Source organism: Glycine max, chromosome 2 (genome assembly GCF_000004515.6).
Source record: "Glycine max cultivar Williams 82 chromosome 2, Glycine_max_v4.0, whole genome shotgun sequence".
In the NCBI taxonomy this organism is placed as follows: Eukaryota; Viridiplantae; Streptophyta; class Magnoliopsida; order Fabales; family Fabaceae; genus Glycine; species Glycine max.
The window spans coordinates 13,559,568-13,571,873 of NC_016089.4; the positions used below are offsets into that span (position 1 = coordinate 13,559,568).

Genomic DNA, 12,306 nt, shown 5'->3' on the forward strand with positions numbered 1-12,306 from the left:
CTAATAAGTTGAGGGTCCTTGATCTTGGGGATAAGAGCAATGAATGATGAGTTGAGACCCTTGGGGAAGACTGCATTCACATAAAATTCTGAGAAGAACCTAAGGAACTCAGGTTTCAGCTCCTTCCAGAAGTGCTTAATGAAGCTAAAATTAAGCCCATCAGGCCCTGGGCTTTTTTCACTGCCACAAGCCCACACTGCACTAGATATCTCCTCCTCTTTGAAGGGTTCCACCAACATCTCACTTTGGATTGAACGCAAGACATTAAAAGAGACCCCATCTAAGTTGGGTCTGTGCAGGTAAGGTTCAACAAATCTGCCTTTAAAATGCTGAAGAACTGCATCCTTAATGGCAACAGGGTTTTCTACCCAACTACCATTAATTTGCATCCCCCTCAAGGCATTCCTCCTTCTGCTGGAATTAATGATTTTGTGGAAGTAGGAAGGGTTGCTATCTCCCTCTTTGATCCACTTACATCTAGACTTCTATCGCAATATTGATTCATGAAGAATAGATTGCTCCCAAAGGTCAGATTGGGCTTTCTTGAGCTCTTGAACTTGTTGATCAGTAGGTTGAGCTGTGAGGGAATTCTCCAAGTCATTCAGCTTATGCTGGATTAGCTTCACCTTGTTGCCCAAGTCTCCACAATTTTCTTTGCTCCAGGTTTTTAACCTTTGCTTAATTTTCTGAAGTTTGCATTTCAAGGCATATCCCCCCCATCCCATAGGTTGATTAGCAGACCAGCAGTCCCTCACCACCTTATTGAAGTCCTTATTGTGCAACCAAGCATCAAAAACCCTAAAAGGCTTAAGGCCCCAATCAATATTTTTAGAATTCAAAATGATAGGGCAATGATCTAAGTAGTTCCTTTCAAGGTTGTGTAGGGAACTATCAGGCCACTTGGATACCCAATCATCAAAGACCAGCACTCTGTCTAACTTGCTCTTACAAGAACCATTAGGCCTAACCCAAGTAAAGGGCTTGCCCAAGCAAGGAATATCATCTACCTCCATTTCAGCGAGCCACTCATTAAATTCAGCTATAAGATTAGTGTCTGCATTACAAAGAGTGCTTCCCATTCTTTCAGCTGGGTGTTTAATGCAGTTGAAGTCCCCTACAAGGCACCAGCACTGAACCTGGGACTGATTCTTCATTAAATATAGCCTCTGCCATAACTGTCTTTTGCTTTCTAGCTCACAAGAAGCATAGATATTAGCCACCACTACCCTCTGACTTTCTACCAGCCATACCCCCTCCAACATGATGAAACCCCTTTCAGCTATTTTAATATCAACCTGGAAGTTATTGTTATTCCTGACACAGAAAAGCCCCCCAGCTGTATTGACTGCAGGAAACCATTTCCAATCAAAGTCTGAGTGACCCCACAGAGCCTGACAAAGTGCCTTGTCAATGGAATCCCTCTTTGTTTCTTGCAAACAAAGAAGATCTATCTTATGCTTCCCAACCAAATTCCTGACCCAACCCTCTAATGTTATAGGATAGGATATTCATTTATGAGGTTTCCTATTCCCCAACTCCTTAGCTTCTTTTCTGTCTCTACACTCCATAGAAGCATAACTGTGAAGGAAATGTAGGTTATCTGTAACTGTCTCCATGCCTAAGTTTTCTCCGAGATGCCATAATTGTTGAGCCTCTTGCAACACCTTATCACTGCACTCAATTATGCTTTTTAACCTCCTTTTTGAGTCCACGTAACTCTGATTTTTGACCTTATCCTGATTGGCAAGTTGATCTGCTAGAGCCAGGATGCCATCTTGAAACTGAGGATGCTTTTCCTCAATCTGTGAGAGTCGGGCCTTAAAGAGAGAGTTTTGTTGTCGAAAGTAAACTTTAGAATACTTGTCTGGATTCTCTTTTATGGATTGGATTACAGGTAGGGATTCCTCCTTATGGCACCCGTCAGTTTTCAAAATTGGGCCTAAATCATTACTTAGCCCACCCTCTTTTTGATTCTGCACAGCTTGCACCCCCAAAAGCTCAACTGGGTGGATGTCTTCTTTATTACACCCTCCTTGAGTCGAAATTGGGCCCTTAATGCAACCTGGCCCAATTCCTTGTTGAATCTGCCCCGATAAAGAAGGAGAGAGAGACTGCGTGACATGTCCCTCTTCTTCCCCGATAAAGGTCTGGTCAGCAGCTACTTTCGCTCCACCATTCAAATACTTTCCCTCTATGTGATTCCTGTGCCTTCGATCATCATGTAGGGTATTATAGCAGGTTACCTCTTTGGTGTTAGCAGCTTCCTCTTCTGTTCCTGCGAAGCTGTCCCCTAGGTTGAGCTTACCAAAGCTAGAGCCCAGCATACCTTCTACAGTGCCTTTTGACTTTTCTTTGGGTGTAACGTCTGCCTGGATATTACCCAGGGGTCTAAGATCACAACAGCGCACATCGGTCCCTCCTTCTGCCCGTTGGGTACGAGACGGAGACAATTTCTGGTTGGGCAGCTCCGGCGAGAAGGAGAAATTGGTATTAGTGTCGTCAAGAACATCGCCAACCTCCCCTTCGTCGTCTGATGTTATCATCTCCGACCACCCATCGGACGGCGAGCTTCCTTTCCGGTTCGACCCACCTTCGAACCCTGTCTCTTCCACAATCCATACCCGATACTCAAGCTCCCCCACACGGACGATGACCTCCGACCTTATCAACGGCGGAAGCGGTGTCCGCACCAATACTCGAGCCCGGTCCAATCGTCGGCGGTCCTCTGTGTCATCGTCTGACTCGATGACATCCCCAATAGCAGCTACATCCCTCCTGAGATTTTTCATTTCCCACACCTGTATCAGAAATCCCCACAGCTGGAGCCAAACAACCCTGTTATTGGGTCTACATTTCGGCGTCCACTTCTCCAGTGAGTAAAAGAGAGAATCATCGCTTTCCGTCTCTGATTGAATGAGGAGTTGAGCTTTGTCATCGGACATCCCAGGGAGAAGAACCATGTCGTCTCCGAGGAACTTAGTGCGGACGTTATATCCTAACTCCCAAGTGATACGATCCTCTAAGGTTTCCACCTCCATCACCTTCTTTAGCATGCCCACCCAGGTTTCGTTACACCAATATTCCCCGCCTTCATCTGGGTTGATCAGAATAGTTGGTGTTTGTGCCTCGTCTGTCCTTTTGTCTCCTTGGCACCCCCCCTTAGTCACGTCCACATATGATCTCCGAAGAGCACCAGTAGTTACCCCGCAGGGCTTACTTGCTCCGCACCAATACTCGAGCCCGGTCCAATCGTCGGCGGTCCTCTGTATTCCGAACTGGTCTGTCGAACCTAGGAAGGTTGACAAATAGTTTACAATCGTTGATGAAGATGTTGTCCAGTCTCACCTCCAATCCTTTTGCATCCGAGACTCCCTTGAACCGCATGAACCTGTATCTCCTGCCATGCTTGTTGAGCCTTTTAGCGATGTATACTTCACGTACGTCACCCCAGTTTTTGAAGTGCCTCCATAGCAACTCTTCATTAGCTTCGTCGGGGAAATGGGTGAAATAAAAGGAGGTAATGTCGGCATTGTTCCTCCAGTTAAGGCGATAATGTTTGTTGTTGTCCCCTATCTCCAGATTTTGTGATTGTCTTCCCGCTAAAGAGGATTTCTGCATAACCTTCATTGATCTTCTGCTTACCACCTTAGTCCAGTTTTCTTCCTCAGCGTAGTCATTGTCCCTTCCGAAAATGTTGACTCGTCGCCCTCCATATGGTTCTTCCCTTCAATCCATACTCCTCCATCTCCTTGAAGGGGAACCGTTTGGAGTTCTTCTGTTTGTGCAAGTCCTCGCCGTGTTTCGATACTGCTTCACACTCGTCCTCGCCGTGTCTGTTTCGCTCCATCTCTCATTTCTTCTGTCTCTGTCTGTCACTCTCCTTCTCTCGCGCCCTCTCTCTGTCTCTCTCCCTCTCTCTCTCTCTTTCTCTCTCATCTTTTTTTGTAAAGTGATCGTGTAGGTGTGTAGTATGATAGATGCTCTCTCTCTTTCTCTCTCATCTTTTTTTGTAAAGTGATCTCCTTGGAAGCTCTATTTACGTATCAAGGAGGAATGTTGAAGTGCTAATACACAGTTTCAGTCGCATGTTCTGTTCTAGATATTTTGATAAGGGGTATGAGCTTAACTGAAATTAGGAAAAAGATATGTATGATTAATTGAACCAGTTGATGTTTGTAATATTTACTGATATAGGCAGTTACAGAAGGAGTTTCAGTCCTTATTTTGGGTAAATTTGTATCAAAGTTTGAATTGACTTTTAGCTGGCTTTGAACTTCCTCAAAGTGTAGTGTACTAGCCTTGGTTTACACCATAAACTAAGTTCATAGATCTAGAGTTTAACTTTAAACCTAAAAAGAAAAAAACCAAGTTATAGGTAATGTAAACCAGTCAAAGTTGTAGACTAAAGTTATGCAAAATAAACTCTCAAACTTCAATCAATAATATTGAAAAATGAAAAGAAGCTCAAAATAATTTAAATATCAACTTCTTTCCTTTTCTTAAAATGAAAAGTTTTACCATCCTACTGGATATAGAGCTTGTAAAGCTTTGCTATGTATAACAATCTCACCTCTATACTGGGAGGAACCAGTGGTCTCTTCCCTTTCAACTCTCTAGTTAAGAAGTCCAGTTTCTTTTCTTCATCCCATTCACTGTACGTACCCATATCCAAATACCTTGTAATTGCATCAATGGTTTCAGCATGTCTGCTTGATTCCTGTCACACTGCTAGTTTCAGGCCACAACTGATTATCCAAACAATAATGAACAAAAAACTTTGAAACATACCTGACGCAAGTCAAGCTTCATTAACACCATGCCAAAAGTAGCAACTCTTCGAATCAGATCAGCTAGTCGACCATCAGCTAGCACCCCAGATCCACATAATTGCTGGAGAAATGTAGAGCTAAATGATAATTCTGCACAATATTAGAGGGTAAAAGGGTAGAAAAGAAAGAATACCAAAGATTCATAACAAAGGAGAAGAGGTTCCAAAAGCTGATATTTTGTTTCATAATAATCCATAGGATCATGTTTAGATGGACCATGTCGATAAGAATCTCCAACCGTCTACGAGTTCTCAGAAGCTAAACACATGGAACGAAAGATAATATTACCGGTTATTAAGGCAATATATAAAATCTGCATATTCAATAAAAATGTAGATGTGATTTAGTTTTAATGGCACCCCAGGATACAAATCCTCCACAGACAATATTCAAATCAAAACTAGGAAAATATATTTTTCATACTATGCATATCCTAACGTATATATGGTTCTATCTATATAATCATCTTCACTGTGAAAGCCGTGGAACAAAGCAAATAGGATTGATCTCAAGATTAGTACATTTAACAGTCTTTGACCAAAAAGCAATATGATTTCATCATATCCAGGAACGTTCCTAATAATGCATATAAATTAATGATCCATGTGTCTGCTATCTGTCATTCTACACAAAGACATTTTGCAATTGAATTTCAAATCCGTAGTGCCAAGGCTCAAGTTCAAAAGTCCTTCACTCTTTATCTACAAATAATACAGAAAATATCAATATATGCTGAAATCAATCTCATAGAGCTTTATTTGCCACAACGTTTTCTACAATAATATCAATCCTTAGTGGTTCTGCTGACTTAATTTCATAACCACGTCTTTCTCCCTAAAGGAAAAATCAAGCCAACAACATAAATAAAGATAAGATAAAAAAAAATATGGTTTTCGATTGTCCATTTATGGGAAAATATTTTGGACTCCCAATATTTCCAAATTATTTGCCGTGGAACTTCACTTCTAAACCAAAATGTAGTTTCTACCAACCCAAACAAACAAACAAAAAGTTATGCAATATCATTTATTTCATTTGCAAACTACAGTCTACACGGGCACATTTTGTACATGCCTGCCAGGTTATAAAGCTAAAAACTCCTAAGACATAAGCAGCATAGTTTTGTACAAAATAAAACAGCAGAAACTGAATACATGTGTCCATGCAACCAATTTTGAAGCATTGTTGAAGTAAACCAGAAGTAATACCTTAACTTTTATATATTCAAGGACAACTCTATAAGGAGCAATTCCAGGAACCTGAGTTTGGCTCCAAAAGCCTCTGAAAACTGGTCCTTCCTATTTGGGATTCTGCAAACAGTTTCCTCTGAGCAACAAGTTGACTAGAGTTGAAAGAAGGAGAGTATGTCATTGAAACTAATGAAGAACTGGAATTTGGTAAAATTGGTATTGACAAACGGACATTTTGACTGCCACCATTGCTCTCGGTTGAACTTGAAGTCTCACCACCCTATCAGTGAATATATGTACACATGTATTATCTAGGATTCAATGGCAAATTAGGAAATCTACTGAATTGATCTACCTTGTGATTGGGTTGCTTGTGATCAGCTCCTGGCATGTGTCTGGGATACTCAGATCCACCCTCTTCTACATGAAATGTAACATTCAAACCAGAACTTCATACTAATAGATAATAAGTTAATAACATACTTGATTGGGTCAAGAATTTATATATGTCGGCATATGAATAAAATTGCACTATATTCCTCATGCATGATAGCATGAGAAGTTATTCAAAGGATTGGAAGGATTCCAATTCATTTGTTCATGCAATCAGCAATGGGCATCATTCCTTAATTAAAAATTGTTAAAGATTATTAAAGTTAGAAGCCACTCAACAAGTAAATATTTTTTTGCAGTTACAGAAGAAAAGAACATGCCAGTTAAAAACAGGATATGCAAACAAAAAACCAGACAGCAATTTTTTGAAAAATTATACGTACCAGGCCAAGCACAAGAGGGTATATGAGCTCCAGCTGGAAGTTTAGTCGGAAGTGGTGAAGCTTGTTGATTAGGATGTTTTGACTGACTTCTACTCATAGATCCATTCCAGTGCTCATGGTGATCCTCCTCATCATTACCTTCTGAAGAGAAAGAAGTGATCATCAAGTCTTAAAAGTGGATTGAAAGAGTATCAAAGATATCTTTGAGGATATAACAGTGACAAGGCGTAGTCTAGAAGAACAAATCATATAGAAAAATCTTCAGCTAATCATGTAAAGACATTGTGAGTGCATTAATAGAACAATAAATGGATGACCATTTCACTTGCAGTGTATCATCAAATACTATAGTGTATCTATATTAGTCTAACTCACACCAAGGTTTAAAATACTTTGTAGTATCTACAAACTATTTTCATGCCGGAAGAAAACTTTCCATTTGAAAAAGCAGATTTTGTTGCCTCATCATATGAAACCTTTTGCAAAAACATTCCGAGGAAACATATAAAAAAGACCTCAAAGCTTTTACCACACGTATGCAACTATTGTCAATCTCATATCATTCAATTGGAAAAGATTTGACAAAGTGGATTGGAGGTAAAAGTTGACAGGTTGATGTCTACGGAAACAAGAGAAAAGTAAAAGAGCAAAACACAGGCGTATTTTGATAAGTTTGAGTTATTAGTAAGGCCACAAAAGAGATACGTCAGGATAATTTTTAAAGGAATTTCCAAGCCAAGAGGACAATGCCTTGATGCACCAAAGAAGTAATGCATAAAAGAAGACCAAAGAGGGATTAAATGAATGACCAAAGCCTCAAGGATAAATAGATAGAGCATAATATCATCATTCAAAATATTACACGGTAATATTAAGGGTTTCAAAAGGACCATCAAATTCACATGATAATCTAACACAATAAAGAAAAAAAATAAAAAACTATACTATCTTTAAGTGGTTCAATTTGCCTGTGCACATGAACTAGTGTTACTTCTTGACAAACAGTATCCAGAGGTCACATGATATAAAACAAAGATGACTGCTATGCCCATTAGCATTTGGAAGATATCAACAAATATAAAACTAAACAGACAAACCTTTTAGAATTTCATGTGCCAGTTCTGACAACTTATCACTGCACTGGTTCATGGATAGCTCAAATCTTAGGCCATCCACTTCCCGAATGTAGAGGTCAATCGCCATCCATCTTGACAGAAGTGAAACATCTTTTGTGACCTGAAGAACAAAACGAAAACCAATTACACAATCAGATTTGAATAACAGGGTCAAATCAAACGCAAATATTCTTCAAGAAAATCCCACTCCTAGGTAAGAAAAAAAATTTCTTGTAATTTATTCGTAATGTTTGAATTACACGCTACAAACTTTAGTAATTGAAACAGCAAAGCACATCCTTCAACTGTAGTAACATCAACACCGACCACAATCAAGCTTTATCCCACACCTGATGGAGTCAAACACGGATCAGTTAATATCAGAAACCAATTTTTCTTTAAAAGCCATTTTTCTGTCCATATCTAAAGAACAATAACAACAATAGTGATGTTAGCTACATGGATCACACAATGTTACTGGGTTCAGTTAAAAACCAAATTCTCAGGCTATTCATGTCTAAAATACATTCAATGTAATTTTACATTGGCTATCAACTGCCCAAAATTACCCACCTCTTTTATCCTAGCCTGAGACAATATAAAATTTGACTAAAAAGTACAATATTGGAAAAGTTCCAAGAATATTATTCAAACAAATATTTTGCATGTTAAAAGCTCATTTATTTTTGTCTGCAGTTTTCCCAGTTCAATCATCATTAAACTTGCACTTTCCAAAATGACAGGCAGTAATACTGGACATCTTCAGGTTGTCAATAATATAATGATATTACAGATTCAACTATGCTTCCACTACTAGAAAACTTCTCACGTGTTGAAAAAGAATCATGTAGTTATTTGAGAAAATGAAATCACATAGTAAAAGTACAGGCAGCATGAATGGATATTTGAAGATGCTACCTTTGCTGTCACATTTGGGTTTCCGTCTCTATCACCTCCCATCCAAGATCCAAATTTTATTGGAGTGCAAGTCAATGGAAGTGGTTTTCCTGTGTGCTGCAAGGAAAGATAAATTGCACTGAAAATCTTAAAGAGAAAGAATGTACAAGTTAATTGACATAAATTAAAGATGACAAACCTTCTTTAAAGCGCTGCTAACTCGACGTAAATAATGAGGAACAGCTTTTCAGAGTGACTCCTCCACAATATTCAATACTGGGAGAATTGAAAAATAAATAAACCAAGGGATTCTTCCACTTCTTTTTTTTTTAACAGTGAATCAAATCATGCAAGAGATGACATATTGTTAGATCTCAATATAGACCAGTTATCTGGAGGGTCTATTCTAGAAGGAAGAAAGCCCCTACACGGGAGATAGGATCGAATTAGTTATTAGTTTAACCCCTACACGGGAGATAGGATCGAATTAGTTATTAGTTTAATCTTTAGGGCCATCTATCTTTATTATTCTATCTTTATCTTTATTATTCTATCTTTATCAATTAGTTGGATTAGGATATTATAAATAAGAGTATTCTCATTAGAGGAGGGGGTAGAGAAGAATTAGAAATTGTAAAGGGTTTTCCCTTGGAAGAAGGTTTTAGAAATTGTAAAGGGTTTTCCCTTGGAAGAAGGTTTCCTTCTTGAATAAATTCAGTTTGCTCCCAGTATTTTCCGTATATTCTTCTATTTTCTGTTTCTCTTGTTTTCTCTGCTGTTAGGGATATTCAATACCCTAACACATATAAATTGTCAAGGATTCTCTCTTAAAAGATTGATTTATTATGTGTTCATGTAGGTGCCTTTGGGGATAACAAGGACAAAACTCTTGAACACTTGGTCAAAATGGCCATAGACCATTCTTAGGAACAACTAAAAAGCCTAAAGCTAAGAGGTAAAGTATATCTAACATATAATACTCAACCAGCTTACCTGCCCTAGCTTCATCAACTGGAGTGGGTTTTGAACGCCTAAGTTCATCTGTCTGCCATATTGAAGTTTTCTCTCCCACCTAAAAAAGCCAATATGATTGATGAGAATAGAAATAAAGTGTGTTAGAAAAAGGAAATCCACTATCCATTCACATTTAAAGATAATCTACCACACTGAAAAACTAGTGGATTTTTTACTTTTGGGGTACAAACACCGGTGGTTAAGTAGAATGGAAATAGTTCAAGAATGGTACCAGATCTTCAATCCACATATCTCGATCTTCAGGGCTAAGATCAGGTCAATCATTATAATCCAAAAGATGCTGCTTGAAGGTGAAAAAGTAGTTAGAGACAACACACTTCCATAATATTTGAGAGATGATATCATAAAGTTAAAGGCTCAAGCCTCCAGTAATTTAATATATTCAGAAAAGAGAACAACTCACAGCAATTTTAAGGTGTTTATATTGCAAGGTACGATGGTTAATTTGAGTGGGATGAGCAGTGAGAACAATTTCAACCTCCTGTGGCAACAAATGAAATTAGATTTTGAATGACAATAGCAATTGGAACCAGATTCTGTTAAAATCCCTGGCAATACACACATAATGTTTCACTAAATTAATAACAAGATAATTGTCAAGAAAGAAAATAATTACATGCTTTAATCTCAGCTTGCAGAGTGCATAGACAACGAAAGATCATATACTTATTTTCAGAAATGAGGAACAAAACCACAGACCTGCTTGAACACTGTCTTATAAAGCTCAACTGGAGAAACCCCATCTTGCAACAGGTTGTTAAAGATATCATCACAAGATTTTGCAGCAAGAACCATATTTCCTTTTGCAGCAAGAACCATATTTCCTCCTTTACGAACCCTGCAAAAACATAACTTGTTCAAGACTATCATATTCCCTCAATGTTGTTATTAGTCAAAGGTTCGGCTTATTTTGGAGAGATTGCGGCTTAATTTTGCACAGAGCTCAGCCAAATAAAGACAAGACAAATTATCAACTAATGGAATAAAAAGACAACAATAGTTGGAGACAAGAATGTATACCTATGGTGGGTTTCAGCTATACCCATCAAAGTAAGATGATGGCTAAAGGCACGAGCAAGGGGCAAAGCTTCTTCCAGCGTCATCTTGGATAACTCTGAAGCCAATTGCTTCTCTAGCATCTCAGCCAAGTCCTCCATTCCCGCTTGTCTCATATTACAAGCACTCTAAATACCAAAACAAACTCTTAAGGAATTTTCAACTCCCAGCGATAAAGATTGTTACACTGTTAACCAATTACCAACGAAATCACACATGAATAAAGGTCAATTTTTCAATTATATGGCAATTCATGATTGGATGACACGCTACATTTCTAGTTAGCACTGTTGCTTGTTAGGAAAAAAAAGAGTAAACCACCATTTGAGTCTGTTACATTAGTTCTTACATATAGTCCCTAGCTAAAAGCTAAAACTAAGGAAATTTTAAATAAGTTCCTGAAAATACAATCTGTCTATCACATTAGTCCAAAAATATAAGAAAATTGTGAATTAATGATAATATTAATAAATGTTTAGGGGCCAAAATGGCAATAAGTAGTTATGTTTAAGGACTTAATGAATTCTAGAGACTTATTAGAAATTTCTTTAATTTCAAGGATGAATTTATGTGACAATGCATTACACTTTCACGAACCAAAATGATGATTCACTAAAGGCAAAAACTGTAACTGATACAAAGCAATTGAATTTCCAAACTGAACAAGGAATATTGAAGATTCCATTCGTAACATGAGGAACCCAAAAACTAACTAAAAAAGCAATTAAATTTCCAGCATAAGAGGTTTAGCTCAGTCATTATTTGAGTCTTTGCATAAAACAAGAACCCCACATGCATGCGCATTACGCATGTCATGTTTCAACCTTCGCCCATTTCCTCCACAACCGAACAAAACCAAAGACTAATTGATAAAACAGTGATGAAATCACAACGACAAGAACAAAGATAACAAGAAAAAAGAAATTAGAACCCCATCACCGAAAATTCACAAAATCAAGTTAAAATCATTAACAGCATACTCCAATCATTCTAGGAAAAGGTAAAGAAGCAAAACCCATTAAAGAAAACACCAAAAAAAAAAGTGGGGTATTGATTAAAAACCCAAAAACAATTATTTTAAGTGAAAAGAAAAAAGAAAAGAAAAAATGAGAACCTGTGAAAGGACTCGAATTTTTTCGAGCTTGTCAACGAAGGTGGAGCCAGCCTCCCTCTGGAGAATGTCGTTGAGAAGGTTCCCTAGCAATTTACAGTCATCTTCGAAGCCCTGGAAGGAGATTTCCTCCGTCAGTGATGTCCGTTATTGTAATGTTCCCACACACACAACAAAAAACTTAACACACACAAAAAAAAACGAATACAGAAGAAGAAGAAAGAGAGTGAGAGAGAGGGTTAATATGTGTGTGGTTGAAGGAGTGAGTAGAGGAGAAAGTGGTGGCATATAATAAGG

The 12,306-nt window shown here is 38.2% G+C and overlaps 1 protein-coding gene and 1 pseudogene across 1 annotated transcript; both read right to left on the reverse strand.

Annotated features, from left to right (window-relative positions):
• Positions 1-4,343: 4,343 nt before the first annotated feature.
• Positions 4,344-10,071, reverse strand: LOC100789118 (phosphoenolpyruvate carboxylase 4). Its single transcript, XM_041012617.1, has 10 exons — positions 10,054-10,071; positions 9,793-9,879; positions 8,829-8,924; positions 7,893-8,031; positions 6,796-6,936; positions 6,375-6,439; positions 6,089-6,299; positions 4,789-4,919; positions 4,571-4,717; positions 4,344-4,349 (listed from the first exon to the last, which is right to left on the reverse strand). The coding sequence occupies exons 1-10, from the start codon at positions 10,069-10,071 to the stop codon at positions 4,344-4,346; spliced, it is 1,041 nt and encodes a 346-aa protein (XP_040868551.1).
• Positions 8,165-12,306, reverse strand: part of LOC100799679 (phosphoenolpyruvate carboxylase 4-like) — a 36,036-nt pseudogene continuing 31,894 nt past the window's right edge.

Bases quoted from the DNA above. Each gene is read 5' to 3' on its own strand.
- LOC100789118 (XM_041012617.1), bottom strand. The intron at 6,300-6,374 runs GTAGATCAATTC...ATTCACTGATAG, and splicing joins ACAAGCAACCCAATCACAAG to GGTGGTGAGACTTCAAGTTC. The intron at 4,718-4,788 runs GTATGTTTCAAA...GCAGTGTGACAG, and splicing joins TGAAGCTTGACTTGCGTCAG to GAATCAAGCAGACATGCTGA.